The following is a 20,759-nucleotide window of genomic DNA, read 5'->3' as shown; positions in this document are numbered from 1 at the left end:
GGTGTGTGCGGTAGATACTAATTTCTCCCCGTTTGTCTATGATCAGCGTCGCGTTTTTAACATCTTGGAACATCATCAGAGAATGCCCTTTTAATTGGTCGTTTCAGTCATTGTGAGTCATGTATCGTAGCAACGATGATGACAAGTGACAACAGCGGGAAATGTAAAAATGACTAACGTTACTTCCAAGCAGCCGGCGAAAAAGAGCACAAAAATATAGAATTGAATGGGAAATAGCTGCACAATGTGCTTAGTCTGGAGGTTTATTTGTTTCTGTGAGATTTTCCTTGTGCATATATATAATATTTGCTTCTCTTGAACCCTTCAACCTGCATCATTTCAACTTAATTGTGTTTAACAGCAGAATTTGTGGTGAAAAACTACATTAGCCATTTTCCTTGTGCATATATACAGGTGTTATATTGCTTGAATGCATTATTTGAGTGCAATATTTCCTTTCCAGTGCAAAACAATAATACATAAAAAAAACAGGTAATATATATAAAATATATATTTTATATTTTCTTTATTAGCAGTTTTTTTTATGTACTATTGTTTTGCACTGGAAAGAAAGTTAACTAAAATGGAAGTATAATTATATAATATAAAGATATTTGCACTACACATCCTTAAAATGTTGTCAAATTAAATGTCACATGTCACCACAATAGCAGTAATAGCAGCTGCTAACACACGCAAGCTCTTGAAACCCCGCCCTCTGCAGCAGCTCATTTGCATTTAAATACAAAACGGTGCGTTTTTGCAAATCCTCAAAAAGTGACAACTTTAACATGTTTTATAAAAATATCTGTGGGGTATTTTGTGCTAAAACTTCACACACACACACATCAGAGATTTATTTTACATCTTGTGAAAATGGCATTTTACCACCCCTTTAAATAGAAGTAGCTCACAAAGAAGAGGGGATCAGGAAACCGACTTTAATTCAATAACTCCGGGAAATAGATAAAAGACCTTAATATAAATAGAGACAGCCCTTACGAAAAGTATACTTGAAGTGAATTTTATGAAGTATGCTTAAAGGGATACTTCACCAATTAGCGTTAAGCTTTGTATCAGTAGAAAACCTGTAGTATTTTCGAATTACCGTGCTTCCCTGCCTCATGTCCCCCTGAGACGAGAGATTTGTGTACTTTTTGTCTGGAAAAAATCCTCGGATGATGCATTTGCGTCATCTGAGGCTTTCCTGGCCAGAGGCTAAAAACTACAGCCAGTAGTAGGAGCTAGTTTCGTATGTTTTCAACCCGTCCATAGTGGGTGGGATCTCACTCACAGAATGTACAAATCTTTTTTTTAAGCTAAGCTAACAGGCTTTTGCTCTGTGGAGAAAGCTGAGTAGTAGGGGTGACCATACGTCCTCTTTTTCCCGGACATGTCCGACTGGCAGGGGTGTAATTTGTGGGGGGGTTGGGGGGGACATAACCCTCCCAATATTTAAATCTATGCATTACAACCCCCCCAATATTTATACCATGATCACATGAAAACCCCCCCAATGTTCAAACCAAATCTACACCCTTGCCGACTGGGACTGCCCAGGCTCTTCCTCCTGACCGCCAAACAGGTCTCGCTCCTCCCCTGCAGCAGCTGCTCCGGCCGCCTCCCGCTCCCCAACCATTCGCTGTTCCTCGCTGTATTGCGGCTCGTACAGGTAGCCACGAACATCGGATTGGCGCGATCGCCCAAAATGTCCGGGCTAAAGCTGACTCGAGCTGGGGCGGACTGGTGGTGTCAGTGCTCTCGCTGTGCGCCTATATGAACACAGATAGAGAGTCCGATAGAGAGTCCTATTGCTGTCGAGAACTCGTCACGGAGACTCACAAAACGCCATCTTTTCAGTTTCGAGTCAACTAGTACTTCCGATACTGCCCTCTGTTACCTGGTAGGTGTGGCTTGGGAGTGGCCTCGTAGGGCAGCGAAGAAAGTGCATTCTGGGAGTTGTTGTCTTTCATCCACATGAGCCAAAAATAAAATTTCTTGCTTTTCTCAGTCTAGAAGGCACCAACTTCTAAAATAATTTCACATTTCTACTACATAAATGACCCAATTTAAATATACATTCATCTTTCCAGCGGTGAAGTATCCCTTTAAGCAATGTTGAAGTATACTTTTAAGTATTTTTTATGTAGTAAGTATCTATTTGTAGTAAACTTGTAAGTGTACTATTTCAATACTGCTTGGGGCTAAATTGGCCCACTTTTAGTAGCTATATAAAAGTATACGTTTATGTGTACTAGTCACTAGTGTAACAGTAGTAAACTTTAAAGGGGTCATGAACTGGATTGTTGTATTATTTTATAATGTTGCCTGGGGTGCCCTTAGCCTGGGTTTCCTCATACTGCCTTTGCGCAGCGCGATTATATTCACGCTGAAAGGCAGTCTGGATACCATGGACCAGATTTTCGCCTCATCTAGGGAACCAATCACAGAACGGGGAGGGAGCAGCAAGACGATTATGACATCTATGCGACACAACTAAGCAGTTTGTTTATATCTATGGATTCAACATGGCAGCAGACGCGAAGCTACCTTTTGATGCAGCCTTAGATATTGTTCTAAGTATATAAAAATCCCTTACCCATCGTCTTCTTCCTTGTCTAATTTCTATCGCTCTACATACGTCATCTGGTATAATGGAAACGATTGGCTATGAGCTACGTACAGGCGCATTTGATAGACATTCTTAGCACCCAATAAACGGTGCCGGGCATTCGTAAACCACGCCTCAAATACGAGAAAATGTACATGTGGTTCCCAGACCCAAGTCTCAACGAGAATTGGGTCTGGCGTTAGCCAGGCTAGGGTGCCCTTATGATGTTAGTCTGATTTTTCCATTAACAATTGTCATAATTTAGAAATAAAATATTTTTTTCCTAGCCTGATTTTAGCCTCTGATTTGAACGCTCTGTTTTAAGGGGCGTGTCTGCTGTGAGACTTCAGTATAAACCACTGCTGTGATTGGCTTACATGCTTGCATATGAAATAGCTAGCATTACACGTGGAACTCTCTCGAAAACTTTTACTACGTTTTTACTATTACAGCTATCGAGAATAACAAATGGTGAAAAGTATTTTTTTAGTTCGGTTTTTTTTATTTTTTTTAAGCATTATATTTAAATCTATTCCATCACATGAAAGGTTGCAGTGATGAGCAATGAGGACAGACAGATGATCGCGTGAATGAAGATCTCTTGCAATTTTTTGCACTCTCACGAATGCCTTCACCAAATAACAATGCAAACACAATGTAATACAGTAAGAGCTTCGTTGTGCAGTGTAGCTAACAGTGTCATATGTTATGTATGTAGCTAACGTTGTGCTATATGAAGGTGACCACTAGGTGCCAGTAATGTTCTATAATTGACGAAGTTCTCTGTTGCAATAAACAAGACAGTTCCGAAGAAGTGAGTGAACTAGCAAAACGTGTATGCGTGTTTTCCTTAATGTGCAAATAGTGAATTGTCATTATAAAGACGTTAGGATGAAACATAATACAAATTGGCGACGAGTTGTGTAGTCTTGAAGACTTTTCACGGCATCGGCGAATTAACAGCCGGTGTTTGTCAAGTTTGGACGTAAAAGAACAACCACGCTGGGAAATATCTAGCTAGTGAGCTAGTGAAGTGATGAGTCGGTCTGCTTCCGAAGAGTCTAACGTTATTGTGCAAGACACCAGAAGCAGACACATCATGGCTGGAATAATCGGACATATGGATCCCTTTGAGGACGCCGGTGAGCAATGGGCAACGTATATTGAACGTTTCGAACATTACATCTTGGCTAATGAGATCAGTGACACAAAGAAAGTGCCGGTACTGCTTAGTGTGCTAGGATCAAGAACATATGGATTACTAAGAAGTTTGGTTGCTCCAGACAAACCTGGAGATATGGATTATGATGATATTGTGAGAGCGTTGCAGGCTCATTTTTCTCCAAAGCCGCTCGTGATCGCGGAGAGATTCCGATTTCACAAGAGAAATCAGGGAGAAGGAGAAACAGTTGCACAGTATGTTGCGGTCCTAAAAAAACTTTCGGAACATTGCGAGTTTGGTGCTTACTTGGAAGACGCACTTAGGGACAGATTTGTTTGTGGACTCAAAAGTGAAACTGTGCAGAAGCGACTGTTGACGGAGAAAGATCTCACATTTCAGAAAGCAGTCGATTACGCGGTATCTGCAGAGACGGCAGCGCGCGACGTGCAGCAGTTAAGTGGCTCGCTCAAAGTGAACGCAGTGTTTTCTCAAAAATGCCGCCATTGCGGGAAAATGAATCATACGGATGAGGACTGCTGGTACAAAGAGCGTGATTGTCACCAGTGTGGGAGGAAAGGCCACACAAAGCACATGTGTAAGAGCAAAGCCAGAAGCAGCCATGGCAGAGAATGGAAACAGAAAGTGGAAAAACCTGAGCAGAAAGGTAATGCATTTAAGCGCAATGTAAAAGATAGAAAGAAGAGAATTTATCATGTTGAGGCAGGAGGAGATGAAAATGAAAGTGAGGAAAATAAATCTGACACTGACTGTGAGTTGGGATTATATTCCATGTCGCAAAAAGGGAAATATTCACGAATCTCAGTGCTGCCTGTAGTAAATGGAAAGAAAATGGAGATGGAATTGGATACAGGGGCTGCTGTGTCATTGATTCCTTGGGAACAGTACAAAAGCACGCTGGGACAACTGCCACTGCAACCTACTGATGTTATGCTCAAGACATACACTGGTGAGCCTTTGGCACCAGAAGGGGTTATTAGGGTGCAAGTAAAGTTAAATAAGCAATGTGCTGATTTGCCCTTGTATGTAGTTAAAGTGGATGCACCTGCACTGTTTGGTAGAGAGTGGCTGAGAGTGATTAAACTGAACTGGAAAGACTTAAAGACTGTGCATGCAATTGAGCAAAGTGAGAAAGACAACTTGGAGGCGTTGTTAAAAAGACACTCAGCTGTTTTCTCTGAAAATCTAGGCACAATGAAGGGAATTAAGGCCACATTGACCATTAAACCTAACAGTGTACCCAAATTCTGTCCTCCTCGTAATGTGCCATATGCTCTTAGACCTCGAGTTGAGGCTGAACTAAGACGACTGACTGAGCTTGGGGTGATCTCACCGGTGGAGCATAGTGACTGGGCCACGCCCGTGGTGCCTGTCAGCAAAAAGGATGGCACAGTGAGACTTTGTGGAGATTTCAAGGTCACTCTCAACCCAGCTCTGTGCGTGGATAAATATCCAATTCCACGTATTGAGGACCTTTTTGCCTCTCTAGCAGGTGGCCAACGCTTTAGTAAACTAGACTTATCAAATGCCTATCTACAGATGGAGGTAGAAGAGAAGGCCAGGGAGCTGCTGACTATCTCAACACAAAAAGGGCTATTTCGTTTTAACCGGTTACCCTTTGGAGTAGCCTCATCACCTGCCTTATTTCAGAAGGCAATGGACCAAGTGCTTCTCGGACTGCCGTATACGCACTGTTACCTGGATGACATCCTTATCAGTGGTCCTGACGAACAGACTCACCTAAAAACTCTGGATGCAGTTCTGGGCAGGCTAGAGGAACGAGGCCTGCATCTCAAGTCAGAGAAGTGTCTATTTTTCCAGGAGTCCGTGGAATACTTGGGCCATATCATTGACGCAGCTGGACTCCACAAGTCACCAGAGAAGGTGCGTGCTATTGTGGACGCACCAGCACCAGGTAATGTCAGTCAGCTTCGTTCGTTCCTTGGGATGTTAAATTATTACGGACGTTTCATTCCCGATTTAGCCACTGTCATGAAACCACTGCATGAACTGCTAAATAAAGGGAAGAAGTGGCAGTGGACGCCAGCCTGTGAGTCAGCATTCCAGACATCTAAAGCACTACTGGTATCGCAGGAAGTATTGACCCATTACAATCCTAAGCTGCCTCTCCGCCTCGCTTGTGATGCGTCGCCTTATGGGGTCGGAGCTGTGCTCTCGCACGTCATGCCGGATGGTGAGGAAAGACCAGTAGCCTATGCATCTCGAACTCTCAGCAAGGCGGAACAAAACTACGCTCAGATCGAGAAGGAGGCGTTATCGATAGTGTTTGGAGTGCGCAAGTTCCACCAGTACCTTTATGGTAATAAGTTCACCTTACTCACTGACCATCGTCCACTGACCTCCATTCTGAGCCCATTGAAAAGTACTCCATCAATGGCTGCAGCCCGAATGCAGCGCTGGGCGCTCCTCTTGTCAGCGCATGATTATACCATTCAATACCGGAAAGGTGCCTTACACGCAAATGCTGATGGACTTTCACGTTTACCACTCTCCTACACTCATAAAGAGACGTTGGGCGCGGTAGAGGTATTCTACACATCTCAGTTGGACACATTACCAGTCAGTAGCATCGAGATCAGACGGGACACCTTGTCGGACCCCACTTTGTCACGTGTCTTAGAAATGGTCTCAACTGGTCGGTTTCCAGCTGCAAAGGACGCAGGTGAAGAACTGTCACCTTTCCTGCTACGTAAGCTGGAGCTCACAATACAGCAGGGATGCCTCATGTGGGGTGTGAGAGTGGTCGTGCCACCAAAACTGCGCCCCCGAGTGCTGGAAGAGCTCCACTCCGCACATCCAGGTGTAGTGAGGATGAAGAGCTTGGCCCGTAGTTATGTGTGGTGGCCCGGAATAGACTCTCAAATTGAGCTCCAAGCTAAATCGTGTCACTCATGTCAGAACGTACAGAAAGAGCCTGGGCTAGCACCTTTACACCCTTGGATGTGGCCCTCTAGTCCATGGGAAAGGATTCATGTGGACTTTGCGGGTCCATTTGAAGGACATATGTACCTGATCGTGGTGGATGCACATTCTAAGTGGCCGGAGGTGCATATTATGGACAGCACCACTGCCAGCATGACCATTCAAGTGCTCAGGGGCCTCTTTAGTCGCTATGGCGTTCCACACATCCTTGTGAGCGACAACGGACCGCAATTCTGTGCTGAAGAATTCAGTGCATTTTTGAAGGCCAATGGAGTCAAACACATCCGCTCAGCGCCATACCATCCTGCCACCAATGGCTTGGCCGAACGGTTTGTGCAGACGTTCAAGCATGCCTTAAAAGCGTCCAAAGGCACGGCACGTGTGCGTCAGAGACTTGATGCGTTTCTTCTGACATACAGAAACACCCCTCATGCAACAACGAAAGAAACGCCGGCCATGTTGTTCCTCGGACGCAGACTGCGCTCTCGATTGGATTGTCTGAAACCCAGTGTTGCTGGAGCAGTACACCGATCGCAGGATGCTCAACAACAACGACGCCAACGCCACTCTAGGGCCAGACAGTTTGATGTTGGGGACCCAGTCCTGGCGCGTGATTATAGGAAAGGGGAAGAAAAGTGGGCACGAGGTGTTGTTATGGAAAAGACTGGACCGGTGTCGTACAAGGTAAAGGTGGGATCACCAGGGGTTTGGAAACGCCATGTGGACCAGATGCTGACACGGCCAGATCCAGAGCATCAGCAGATTGAAGTGAACCTTCCTGTAAGCCCGCAGGTGGTACTACCTCATAGTGATAGTTGCACCACACTGCACCTTAATACACCTCCACATGAAAAGAATGATAATCAAATTCCTGAGATTTCCGAATCATCAAAAACACACCCGTCCATGGAATCACCCCCTATGGAATATACACAAGCAATGGAGACTGTGAAACGTTATCCTGTGAGAAGCAGAAAACCACCAGTACGTTTTCGTGAGGAGTAAACGGTGATGGGTTCACTGAAGGTGGTAGTACAGTCTGAGTTGTGGGACATACTGTTTTCAACATGCAAGTATACAGAAATAGATCACTCTTGAGTTTTATGTTGATGTAAAAAACTAAAAAAAAAACTGTACAAATAGATCTATATTGTTGGCACGGAAGAATGTGTAATTTAAGTTGTGTTCAAGAAAATATATATATATATATATTGTGTTAAAGGCACATTCTATCTTAGTGGGAAGGAAATGTTATGTATGTAGCTAACGTTGTGCTATATGAAGGTGACCACTAGGTGCCAGTAATGTTCTATAATTGACGAAGTTCTCTGTTGCAATAAACAAGACAGTTCCGAAGAAGTGAGTGAACTAGCAAAACGTGTATTTTCCTTAATGTGCAAATAGTGAATTGTCATTATAAAGACGTTAGGATGAAACATAATATCATAGATTTCATAACAAGTTTTGGCCAGTGTCCAGATAAACTTGCGTTGTTTGATTGACAGCTTGGGCGATTTGGAAAGGGAACGTTCTTTGATCGCTTTCTATATATAATTTGAAATAAGATTATTTTCATCCTACTAAGAGAAACGATGTGAAGTTGATAGTTTAGTCACTAAGTATTGTAAGTATACAAGTTTACTATTTTAATACAAGTAGGCTAGTACATTTTTTAGTTTATGATTGTAGGCACACTGAAGTATAGCCTACTCTCAGTGAACTATTAGTTTAGTAGTTAGTATATACTGCAAGTATAAAGGGTTTTCACCACACGTCATCAATCCGGAAGTCGGCCATTTTGGAGGGACTGAACGTAAACAATGCCACTGAACTGAAAGGACTCGCAAATTTGGCTGATTATTGCTGCTGAAAAATGGTCGAGTCTTGGTCTGTACTAATCGGTCTCACCGGGAAAAAACATTTCGAGTTCTATAGACTGTCAAAAGTTGAAGAGAAGAGTGCAAAAACTGATGAAAGAAGGCGTTTGTGGTTGAGAGAGGCACAGCATCATTGTAAGTGAAGCGTTGAGTATGGCTGAAATGTTGACGTAATTATGGCTACATTCACACTGTCAGTCCAAATCCGATTATCTTTGTATCCGATTTGAATCTGATCTAAAATGATGTAAATGTAATTTTAAGTATATTTCTGAGAAGTACATAAAGTACTGTATATTTTTGAGAGTATATAAAATGTAGACTGAAAGTATAGGCCTATTTTCTTATTTTTAGTTTAAAAGAAGTATAGCCTACTAATAACACTTGTAAGGGAGAATAAGGAACCGATCAGAACAGACTTAAAGGATAATTCCGATATTTAACACCTTGAGTCTATATTGTAGTTTGTTTTGGATGAACAAGAGTGGTGGACAAATTTTTTTTGACAATGGTTCCTCTCTCGAGATTTTGACTATAATAGAATTGGCCATGGACCCATTTAACATTGGAGTCAATGGGCATGTCCGAAAATGTCATTAAAACAGCCAATAATGTTAGTTTACAAAACTGTTAAACTCACCGAGTGGTTAGTGGTGTTCGTTGATGATTATAAACAATATATCGTCGCAATATATGATTCCAATCCCTTTATTTTGCTATAGTGGAACTATTTTTTCAGACACTTCACAACCGTGTAACTTCCGCTCAATATTTGAATCTGAAGCGTTAGCACACTCCCGACCACTTGATGGCGATAACCGATGTTTATGTCTCGCGGGACACTCACGGTCACAGTCGAGTTCAACTTCATATTACACTGGTCAGTGGTCACGTCTTTCAATATTTTCAAGGTTTTGTTTGTTTATTTCGCTTACTCTCCCGGAGCACAGTTGTTCTGCTCGCTAGCCTTATGAGAAACGGAAGCGAGCAAAAAGACTACATCGACCAAATGTAAACAGCCCCCTTTCCGTTTCCGATAGCGCATTTATATTAACGAGCACTCAGTCCTTCAACAGAATTCAATGGGATTTTACAAAATGACGAATAAAACACGTCAGAAACTGTATTTCGCAACACTTTTTGTTTCTGGAACATCAACTAACATCACTAATCACTCGGTGAGTTGCACAGTTTTGAAAACTAATGTTAAAGGTTGTTTTAATGACATTTTCGGACATGCCCATTGACTTCAATGTTAAATGGGTCCATGGCCAATTCTTTTATAGTCAAAAACTCGAGAGAGGAACCATTGTCAAAAAAATGTTGTCCACCACTCTTGTTCATCCAAAACAAACTACAATATAGACTCAAGGTGTTAAATACCGGAATTATCCTTTAAATACACAGGGACTAGTGAGTAATTTAACGAATAATTTAGATCTCAGAAACACTGGAAAACTGTGTGACAGGAAAACGTGGAAAAAACCCCACAATGAAACAGAGAAACCCTGACAGTTACTTTTTCTATACGCTTGATTTATTTTGCAAATCGAACACATTTTGCAGTTTCAGTGGCTACTGCAATTTTAAAAGCAGTCTCAAATGTCAGATTTGTTTCTGAAAGCAAATGTCTCTGAATCCGGTCATCATCTATGCCAAAAACAAGTCAATCCCTCAGCATTTGGTCTAAAGTTGATCCATAATTGCAGTCTTGCGCTAAGCAACACAACTCTGCTACTGTCATTTCGTTCTCTTCGTTCTCAAATCAAATTTAGATCTCTGTACAATCTCACTTGGTTGAGGATTGAAATTATTTTTGAACACTGTTACCAGTTGCTGATAAGTGAAGTCTTTTCACTTGGTTTTATAGGGCTGAGAAGATTTCACATCACCCTGTAAATGTGTGGTCCCACAACACTTATGACTTATGAGAATAGCTCTTTGCTTACTCTCATCTTTGATTTCATTATTAGCCACGAAAAATTGTTACAGTATTTAAGAATACTCTTCCCATGTTTGAGCTTTTGCATCAAATACTGCCAGCGAGCAAATAGTTCCTGTAGCCATAGTTCCTCTTCTTCTCTCTCCCCTTTAGATTACTCTAATACATGTATTGTGTTGAACTTGACACTTAACTTTCTGTTTGCAGCAGTTACAGCAGCAGATAACACTCCATGCCTCCCACATTGGACATCTTCAACTACCTTTACAGGTACACACTTGTAATACAAAAACGACACCTAGTGGTTAATCCAGGATACTATAAAAAAAACTTTGCAGGATTTACGATGCTGATGATCTGTGAAAAGGGTCCATCACACAGCACGAGTTTTTCAGTGGCTGAGCTCTGGACTCTTACCAAAACTCCCATTATAATCAATGATGGTGTATATACTCTGCACATTAAATCTTCTAATTAAATCATGTTTGCATTCTTAGTTATGATGAAAACATTTGTGAATGTGCAGAAATCAAGTGGGAATGACGAGATCACCGTATTCATATCTGTCATCAGCTACAACCTTTCATGCGAAGTGAGATCTTAATATAATGCTATAATCAACACTTTTCACGATTATTCACGAGAGCTGTAATAGTAAAAACGTAGTCAAAGTTTTCGAGAGAGTTCTATGTGTAATACTTATTTCATATGCAAAGAGGTTAGCCAATCATAGCAGTGGCCGTTTACACTGAAGTCTCACAGCAGACACATCCCTTCCAACAGAATTATAAACATTTTTGATGTGAAATCATATTATAAGCACACTTCATTATAAAATATAAAGATATTGGAAAAGTAGCAGATTTACAACTTGCATTTTATAGAATTTTTTTCTGGCTGTTCTTATCCGCAGGATATGTGCATTTTGTACGCAACTGCATTTATAATAAAAAAATAAAAATAAAAAAATCATAAAAGGAAAATAGTAATGTATTAAGTAATAGTCTCAAACAATAATATGGCCAGAGAAATAGCTGGATTACTCAAGTGATCTTACTATTAAATCTTAAGTAAGATTAGTAAATATTATAGAGTATGTTAACTAGAATTGATATTAAACTAAATTGATATTTACTATTTAATTTACTTGGGAAGAGTTTGCTTTCTTTACTTTTAGCTGATTATTAATTTAACTTCAGTTTTCCCTTTAAGTTTGCTTTGCAAAAATAAGGCAATCGGTTTCCAAACTTTTTTTAAGTAAACTGAACTTAATCGAATTTACAGTGTATAATATTAACACCCCGAGAAGCCTCTATTCACACACGGTCTCTTCTCTGTAGGTTCAGTATCACCTTCCCTTCAGATAATGATTGCGTATTAAGACTGATTGTTTGAGGATTTCAGCAGTTAGCTGTACAGCATAATTTTTCTTTAAGGTCACAGTTCCCAAAGTCCGAGTTCCTATGCATGAGAACTGGAATTCATATACACCAGGAATCTGGCAGAAGAACAACCCTGATGTTTGTTTTTTTGGTAAATTTCAATTTATTTTATTTCAAAAAGAGACAGTGTACATATCAAAATGCATTAATAATGTATCCAAATTAGCCTGATGACTTGTTTTCATTGGTAGTCCATTTGTCAGATGTTATGGGGCCTAAAAACATTTTAAACATTCTGTAAAAACGCAGTTAAACACAAGTTATACAAAAAGACAAAATATAAAAACATACAAAGTATGTACATTTTTTATTTAATAACGTGATTATTACAATGATTACATTGTTAATTATGAAGAAGCCATTTCTTAAAATGATACTTAAATGAGGTAAATGATGTGCAGTCTTTAAATAATTGTGGTATAGAATTCCAGCTATGTGATGCTCTGAATGAAAAAACAAAGGACCCAACTGAATAGACTCACTTTAGCTGAGACAGAAAGGGTGGTGCCAACAGAAGCATTGGTCGGATTTTCTAGTGTTTTATTGAGGGATCCTGGAGGTCCTGGAGGTCCTGGAGGTCCTGGAGGTCCTGGAGGTCCTGGGGGTCCTGGGGGTCCAGGTGGACCTACAAATTTAAATATTAGAGAAAATTAAAAAATATTTGAAATTGATAACATACAGAATATCATATTTTTGTATTTGCATTAGTTGGAATCTTGCTGGTTGGTTAGTCATGGTATCTGGCTTAAATAATTTAAAAAACTGGCTTACCTTGAGGTCCTGTGGAGGAATCTGTGTTTGAAAGGTAATGCATATGTTAAATGATTGTACTATAAACCTAACTGTTCATATTAAAGAGTAAAAAACTGTTTTAAATGTGAAAGAGGCCCCTAACCCAAGCAAAACCCCCTGAAGAAAGCGAAAGGCAGAAATGACTAAACAGCTTACAAAGGTTTTTGTGCAGTTCATGAAACAATGCTTAACAGTTGTGACATCCAAATGTAATATACTGTATGTCACTGCACCAGTACAGTGTACAGCAAAAAATAAATTACTCAAGCGGTGTCCAGTTTAGAGATTTTATAGTGAATTAATTGCCATTTCATGTGCACAACAACATTACTCGTTTTCTTGCTTGCAATTAAGAGAAAATAAACACTTGTCTAGTCTCTTTTCCAATGTCTGAAATGTTGATGCCACCGTCACCCGGAAGGCCAAATACCAAATCACAGGTGAACCAAACCATGGTGACCATGCAAACAGATTATAAAATGTCTTCAATACCTGATATGTGCCTATACTACCATAAATCAACCTCAACAAGCACATAAAAAGGTAGTAAGAAGCTTAGAAATTTGCAGTTAGAGGAAGAAGATTCATGTATGACCACATAGCACATAAGCATTTAAGAGCTCTAATACTATGGTGCCTTACCAGTTTCAATCCAAGGGTTGAGGTCTAAGGCGGGGATATCCCTACAGTTAACGAAATTGTCTGAACTGGTGAAGCGTAAAGGATCTCTGGGAACTCTGCCGATTCCAGTGTTGTCACAGATGATGCGGGCCAGCGACATAGAGGCCAGTGATGCTTTTTGTTGGGTGGTAAACACTCCTTTGTTCTCCCACCATAACCTGAACACAACGTGACACCTGGTGTTAACACCTCCTAAACACATTCTAGTCTCATTGACTAAATCAGGGGTGTCCAATCTTGCTCCTGGAGGCAACAGTGCATTTACCAGGAAGTTTCCTGAAGACCTTGATTAGCAGGTTCAGGTGTATTTAATCAGGGTCAGAAGAGGATAGTGGCCCTCCAGGAGAGGGATTGGACACCCCTGGACTAAATCCACAAAGATCTTTACCTGTCACCCTCGCGAATGTGCTGGAACTGTGTAGAGATAAGGCAGGCAAAAAGAGAACCAACACGACCACCAGGAACAAAAGGCTCAGCAACACCTCCCAACCAAATGTCAATGTTCTCAGGGGTGCCATAAAGCTCAATCAGCTTGTGAGCCAATTCAGTGTTGTTCATCACCACAGCCAATTCTTGCTCATTCTGAGGTGCCGACAGTCCACAGAACCGACGCCATGCATTATAGCCTTATGAGGAACAACAGATGGATTCCCGTTAAGTCTTCTCAAAAACACATTCAGTGATAATGCAGCATGAAGTTGAGTTGGCTTTGCGTGGTACAGTTTAAAGGGTTCCAAGACTTGGTGTGCATGTTGTGTATGAGTCCAGAATATTTACCTGGTATAGCGTGGTCACGGCTTCTTTGCATGTTGAGGGATGCCAAGTCCAAAGCAATACGGGCTGTAAAGGCAAACAGTCTTTCTCTAAGAGCATTCACCATCATGTGGTCTTGCGTATTCAATTTTGCCGGCCGACCAATCAATCCACGGAGCAGAGGATCGATGCCCCCTAAGCAAAAAGCAAAGCAGAAATAAAGTGAGATTAAAAGGAGACAGATTTAGGTCTCTGTATGTATGCTGTAACAAGCCTCACAAACTCACCCTCGAATATCACCCTCCATGGCGAGAAGAAAGCCTCATAGACGGGCACACCTGGAAATTGAGGATGGTTCTGGTAATTTTCATCAAGACGAGATATGATGGGTTGGATGGCCAGGTGGGCAAAACGGAAAGCTGCAGTGGCAAAGACGTTTGCAATGGTAGGGTCCACATTTTCATTGTAACCTGGATATTGTCCAAGGTGTCTATTATAAGCATCAGGACCCACAATTATCGGCACATATTCCTTAATCACCAAGATCTAAAAGAGAAAGGAGAGGTTGATCATGAATCTATGTTGTACTCCGTATGTAACTGTGCTTGTATTAATACACTTTTCATTAAATGTTTTTACCTGGTTGTAGGCACCCACAATTTTTCTTGCCTCTTGATAGAGGGTTTCACTACTCCAGGTAGGATTGAGCACACGGAGGGCACGAGCCAATCTATTGTGCTCTCTCATGAAAAGTGCGTGTAATGAGGTAAGAGCAATGTTCTCAACAACACGAACATCCCCTGCACACATCAAGAGTTCATTAGCATTTGCAAATAGTAGGCATATACCACACATTTTAGATGCTACATTTACCAATGACGACTAGGAAAATGCCTGATAATTGCATATGAAGGGAAGGCATAAGATTTTCTAAGAATGAAAGAGTTACTGACCAGCAATGAAGCAAGGCACCTCTGTTAGGGTGGTGTCATTAAGGGTTATCCCACGCGTGGCACACATGTTACTTTTTACACTGGAAAAGGGCAGGTGCTCTCGTCCATGGTCCTGGAACTGATCGTTGACACGCAGAAGACCGCCATCATTGGTCAGATCTCGCAGTTCCTTTGCTAGCCCATCCTCTGCTCCATAAACCTGTCCAGCATCTAGGAAAGCTGTTAGAGAGTTGATCTGTTCCCGAACTTTGGGGACCCCACCAAAGATATAGGCGGTGTTCCCAGAACCACAGGCCGGTGATGAACGGAAGAAAGGGAGACAGGAGTCAGGACGCAGGCGTTGATCTCCTGGAGGAGCCTGTTTTTTTTTATGAAAGATTGTTATTATACAATAACAACAATAGTGGGACTATATTTGACAGAAGGACAATCATTGACTAACCGGAATTGGGAAGCAGGGTTCAGAGCGCTCACAGCTCGTATCACAGTTGAGGCCACTGCTGAAGGACCTAATGCTTGGTGAGGTGGGCGTAAGTGTCAGATCGTGGTCAACCCATTGCCCAAAGATGGTAAGCATGAAGGTAAAGTCACGATCACTCTCTACGTCGGCATCTGCAGTGCTTAGAATACGATTGGAAACCAGTCTGACCTGGAATCAATAAGGTAGACAGAATTCAGACATTGTTAACTGATTGGTGGCCTAATTGATTGACAAGTATAATTCAGTAAACTATTCATAATCATCTTCATCATACCAGGGGCAGTGCTGCACCATTAACCAATTTGTTGGGATCCCACCCTTTGGCCTGGGAGATACCATCCTCATAGACAGCAGGCAACCATCGGGCAAAAGGGGTGTTGGATGCACCAAGAAGGGGGTTCCTCCTGTGAATGATACATTTAGTTGTTTAGCAAGGCAAACACTGAGTCTTTGATTAAAACTACTCTGAATAAGGAGGGCAAGACAGACCTGTTGTTGCAGACATTGTTGGCAGTTCGATACTTGTTTGTGTGGGGTGTGGTCCTACAAGAAGGGGGCCGGACTTGAGCAGCACAGCCTGTCAGACGTGTAATCGTGTTGAGCTCGTCTTGAGTGAGTAGATCTAGGGGAAAACACATAATGACAGTTTATAGCAAGGAACATCAGTCAGTGATGGATATTTTCTGAGCTGTGCAACATGTTTTCCTCATACTTGTAGCATTGATGGACCTCTTGTGTACATGATGGGCTTTCTCACTGATCAGTCTGAGTGTTTGCTCCATGTAGTCTGCGGCTCTCACAGCATCTCGTGTCTTTCGGGCTGGCTGTTTCAGCAGACGTAGCTTGTCGGAAGGGTTGATGACATCTCTGCGCACCCTTGCTAAACTCCTGAAAGAGGGGAGATGTTTAAAAAAATAAAAAGATCAATGACTGATGAGATGGCACAGGAATATTGAGCAACATTCTTACAAACTTTACTCACTCATCACGGGAATACTTGTAAGCAGCATCTACTATTTGCTTTGCTTCCTCAACTGAATCTAGAATGAAACGTCTCCCGGGACTCCCTTCTTCTGCTAAAAAAAAAAGAAAAGGGTATAAAATCATCAAATAATTGCCCGAGAAATACTAATAATGACTCATTTTAGTGAAACCTGTATTTTTGTATATTGCTAATCATTAGCTGTTTAATTTTTGATGGCATGATTAAAGGCCCCCAATATATTTCAAGTGAAATTGAAGAACGGAATGATGTGGTGTCATTTTGTACAAAATCAGGCCAATATGAAGTTTGTTTTGGCAGTTCGAAACAGCTTTGCAAAGATAACTTTCCAGAAAAGTTATTTCCAGCTGGTAAACACCTTCGTACTAACATTCATCCAAGGTGATTACGTAATAGGTTGGTGTGCGCAGAGGCTCCGTTTTCTTTGATAAGGAAATCTCCGGTTAATTTCTTCTGTTCAGTCTGTCGAGGTCGGACATCCGCAAGTAAAAACATGAACACACTGGAGAGACGCTTTATAGTAGAAAATGAAGTTGTACTTTTAATAACATGAGACACTGACACGGTTTTTCATGTTTAACACTGTAAAGCTGCTTGATTTTAAGAAATCTATTATATAAACTATGTGATAGGCCTATAAATGAACTTGATGTGACTTTATTGGAGTGCCGATTTGCTGAGCTCGTGCAATCATATAGTTGCTATGATCAGATGCTTTTCTTATGCTTCCTTTAAAAACGCTTGCTGTTTTCTCATTTTTGTTGTGTGTTTATTTTGTTATTGAGAGGAAAGCGTGCAGCACATATTTACATATTCATCTGAACATTGATGTTCGCTAACAGTATATCGCTGGTCACGTATTTTCGAAGCGAAGAACGAAAAAGAACTTCGAGTCCTTGAGTATATCAGGGCATTAACTGATAAACTTACCACCCATTGAAAGGGCACAACAGCACCCGACCACAAAAAGCAAGGTGGGAAGATTCATCTCTGAAACACAAAGTGTGACCATATGAAAAACATTGTTTATGAAAACTGCACTTTTTATTTTATGCATTCCCTCAATTTTGGAAGATAAATTCCTGTACATTTAAGTGAAAAAAAAAAGTATTAAAATAAATAATTTAACTTTTTAAAAAGTTAGATTAAAATTTTATTTTACAAAATACATTTGTTTCAATATTGTGCATATTTTATATTTTAGGAGACACGGGAGAAATTATACAGATTCATTGTGAAAGAATCTGACAAATTTGACAATTAAAAAAACATTCTAGAGTGAGAAGTGTCTATTAAATGTAACAAATAATTATACTTAAAAATATATCATTTGCATTTGCATTCAGCATCACAGTTTCACAATAACTACATAAAAAGTGCAATTAAATATTTACAACAAAAAAAAGCCGTCTAATGATAAGTTTTAGTCGTGTTGCATTTCTCACCTGGTGACCGGTCTCAGGCTTTCTGGTTCTGGAGTCAAGACTCAGAGTGTGTTGTACTGACTGGATGGAGCAGCTTTATATCATCCCTCATCCTCACTCTGCTAAGCATCACTGAGGGAGTCATAGGCGGGACAACTGGTTTACTTCCTTCTTCCTTTTCACATTTACCATAAGTGGCGTTTCTTTAATTAATAGTTTTGAGGTGACACTTCTTACTATGCATTACAGGAATGCAAAAACAATAGCCACGGATTTCTATACGTAGCTTCTTAATCCTGACACAAGGGACAGTTCACCAAAAAATGAAAATTCTGCCATCATTTATTCACCCCTGTGTCGTCCCAAAACTGTATGATTTTGTTTCTTCTAAAGAAGATATTTTGAGAAATGTCTCATTGTTTTTGTCCATACAATGGAGGTCAATATGCTCTTATGTTGTTTGATTCCAAATGTTCTTCAAAATATCTCCTTTTGTGTTCAGCAGAAGAAAGAAAGGCATGCAGGTCTTTCTTGAGGTCCCCTCGAAAACGAGATGTCACATCTCAAGGGGTTTTCCTCTTAACAATAAATTTGTGAATAAGGTTTGGAATGACATGAGGGGGAGTAAACAATGACAGAATTTAATTTTTTTAAATGTTATTTTTATAGTTTCTTGCATTTATACTACAGTGTGCCATTTTATAAGCTATATACATCATCTTCTTCTTTTTTTTAATAGATACAACTACCCAAAATAAAAAATAAATGTGATTGTGATGTCAAAGTGAAAGTAACTACTCTCTTAGATCTCAGAATTACAACAACACAGGAGTTGTCCCAATCTTTTAACTCTTTTAATTTTAACATCCAATCACTGCTTATTAATAGTTAGTAAGGTAGTTGTTACGTTTAGGTATTGGGTAGGATTAAGGGATGTAGAATATGGTCATGCAGAAAAAGGCATTAATATGTGCTTTATAAGTACTAACAAAACTGACAATATCCTTGTAATATTCATGCTAATAAGCAACTAGTTAATAGTGCGAATTGGACACTAAACTAAAAAATCATATTCATACATTGACACAATTTATATTGTCTACACATTTTAAGAATTCAAGCACAAGACTTTAAGAGAAAACGTTTTAAGCTCATGGGTAAAAAATTTAAACAAGTGTGTTAAAACATTTGACTGGTAGACAGTGTATATTACTGTCATCATGTTTTTGTTTTTTTAAACTTTTCTAACATTTAGGAAATAAAATAAAATAAAAATAGTTGAAATTGTTTAACAGCCCAGTGACCTATAATCTCTCACTAAGATCAGGAAGCACTCTTGTTACTGTAACTCAATATATCAGTGTTGTTGTTTTTTTTGTTGTTGTTTTTTTTCATTTTTACCAGCACTGCACTTGACATAGAATGTATGACATCAATGATGTGATGAATCAGATCCTGATTATGAAGATAGGATTTGCTTTGACTTCCAGATTAGATAATTATTTCATGCTGGCACACACAAGGGCTCTACCAGTAAAAAAAACAAACATATTTAATATTCACCTTAAACCTATCATTTATCAAAATATTTTCAATCAATTGTGTTAACAGGTAACTTGTTTGTTTTTTGGCCAATTCACTACTTTTTATTGGGCCTAATGTCTGTCTGTTTTTCATTTCTTTTCATTTCTGTTTTTCAAAAATCCTCGTTCCATAAGACTCTTTCATAATTGAGATCATATCAAGTTTAATTTTAATTGCAATTTTACTACTAAAGTAAACACCTGCATACTTGAAAAACAACTGATTAATTTTTCTGGCCTTTTTCAGATATGTTGACATTTTCAATAGAGTCATACTAACGCAATCCAGCCATCGTGGACGTCATTTAAATCCCCGCCCAGTCTCCCCATGTGCTGTCAGAAAATAATGGCCAGACGCAGTTTAGATTAGGGTTGCCACCTTCAGTTTGGCCAAATAAGGGACACCCATTCCCCCCATAGAGCTTTTTGACTTTTTCCAATTTCAAACATCTGTTTTTTACTTCACGAGACTCAGTCACTATAGAAACAAAGACGCTAAAATGCAATCACGCAATGAGCTTCTCTACTACGAAATTGATTTCTTTATATTTGCTATTAGTATTATCCATACTGCAAAATCCTTATGTTTTTATTCAACTATATGTGGGCCTAATGTAAAATACGGGACAGTTTAAAACAGTTTATTTAGACTTACAATAATACTGTGTGTGTGTCATTTTTCATTTTAATTGTGCAATATTATCTGAACTAGGCGATCGCCTGTACAATCACAGCTGTGATCAGCATAGACAGTATATAAACTGGACACAGCGACCCCATAGGTTTCAACGGAGAGAAATTAAGTCAATTAGAAGCACTCACTTCCTGATCGCAAGGCGAACTGCGCAGGCTCAAACTGAGCTTGACGACGTAGATGTGACGTGAGCAACCTGTGGGTCTTCTAGTAGCTGTGCCGAGAGAAATCTGAATCATTCCCTTCCGAATCTCGCAGAGACGGAGAGCGTGGGTATTTGCTGTCCATGAGCTAGCAGCAGGAGCAACTTTATCACTCTCTATGGGCTTCTCCCTTGACTTTATGCCTCCACGTCCTACCGATTGCTTGCGAGCTTCTCTGCCTGTCCATACGGAGTCGC

General features: G+C 40.2%; 1 protein-coding gene across 2 annotated transcripts; it reads right to left on the bottom strand.

The window, feature by feature from the left end:
• Positions 1-12,085: 12,085 nt before the first annotated feature.
• LOC306992139 (myeloperoxidase-like) lies at positions 12,086-18,152 on the bottom strand. 2 transcript variants are annotated; one of them, XM_079600678.1, is made up of 16 exons: positions 18,104-18,152; positions 17,589-17,648; positions 16,638-16,731; positions 16,368-16,543; positions 16,145-16,277; positions 15,930-16,059; positions 15,617-15,823; positions 15,175-15,532; positions 14,861-15,021; positions 14,509-14,767; positions 14,246-14,416; positions 13,857-14,094; positions 13,430-13,626; positions 12,767-12,787; positions 12,478-12,620; positions 12,086-12,210 (listed from the first exon to the last, which is right to left on the bottom strand). In XM_079600678.1, the coding sequence occupies exons 2-16, from the start codon at positions 17,644-17,646 to the stop codon at positions 12,202-12,204; spliced, it is 2,355 nt and encodes a 784-aa protein (XP_079456804.1). In that variant the 5' UTR covers positions 17,647-17,648; positions 18,104-18,152; the 3' UTR covers positions 12,086-12,201. The 2 variants fall into 2 exon arrangements, with proteins under 2 accessions (XP_079456804.1, XP_079456805.1); XM_079600679.1 differs by lacking the exon at positions 12,767-12,787.
• Between the last annotated feature and the right edge of the window lie 2,607 nt (positions 18,153-20,759).

Source organism: Phoxinus phoxinus (genome assembly GCF_949152265.1).
Source record: "Phoxinus phoxinus genome assembly, chromosome: 23".
Taxonomy (NCBI): Eukaryota; Metazoa; Chordata; class Actinopteri; order Cypriniformes; family Leuciscidae; genus Phoxinus; species Phoxinus phoxinus.
The sequence above is the reverse complement of the archived record's forward strand: the minus strand, read 5'-3'. Positions and strand labels throughout refer to the sequence as shown.

Excerpts from the sequence above, each read along its gene's own strand:
- LOC306992139 (XM_079600678.1), bottom strand. The coding sequence starts at position 17,646 with ATGAATCTTCCCACCTTGCTTTTTGTGGTCGGGTGCTGTTGTGCCCTT. Across the intron at positions 16,060-16,144 it reads AACAATGTCTGCAACAACAG|GAGGAACCCCCTTCTTGGTG; the intron begins GTCTGTCTTGCC and ends TATCATTCACAG. Across the intron at positions 13,627-13,856 it reads CACATTCGCGAGGGTGACAG|GTTATGGTGGGAGAACAAAG; the intron begins GTAAAGATCTTT and ends CGTTGTGTTCAG.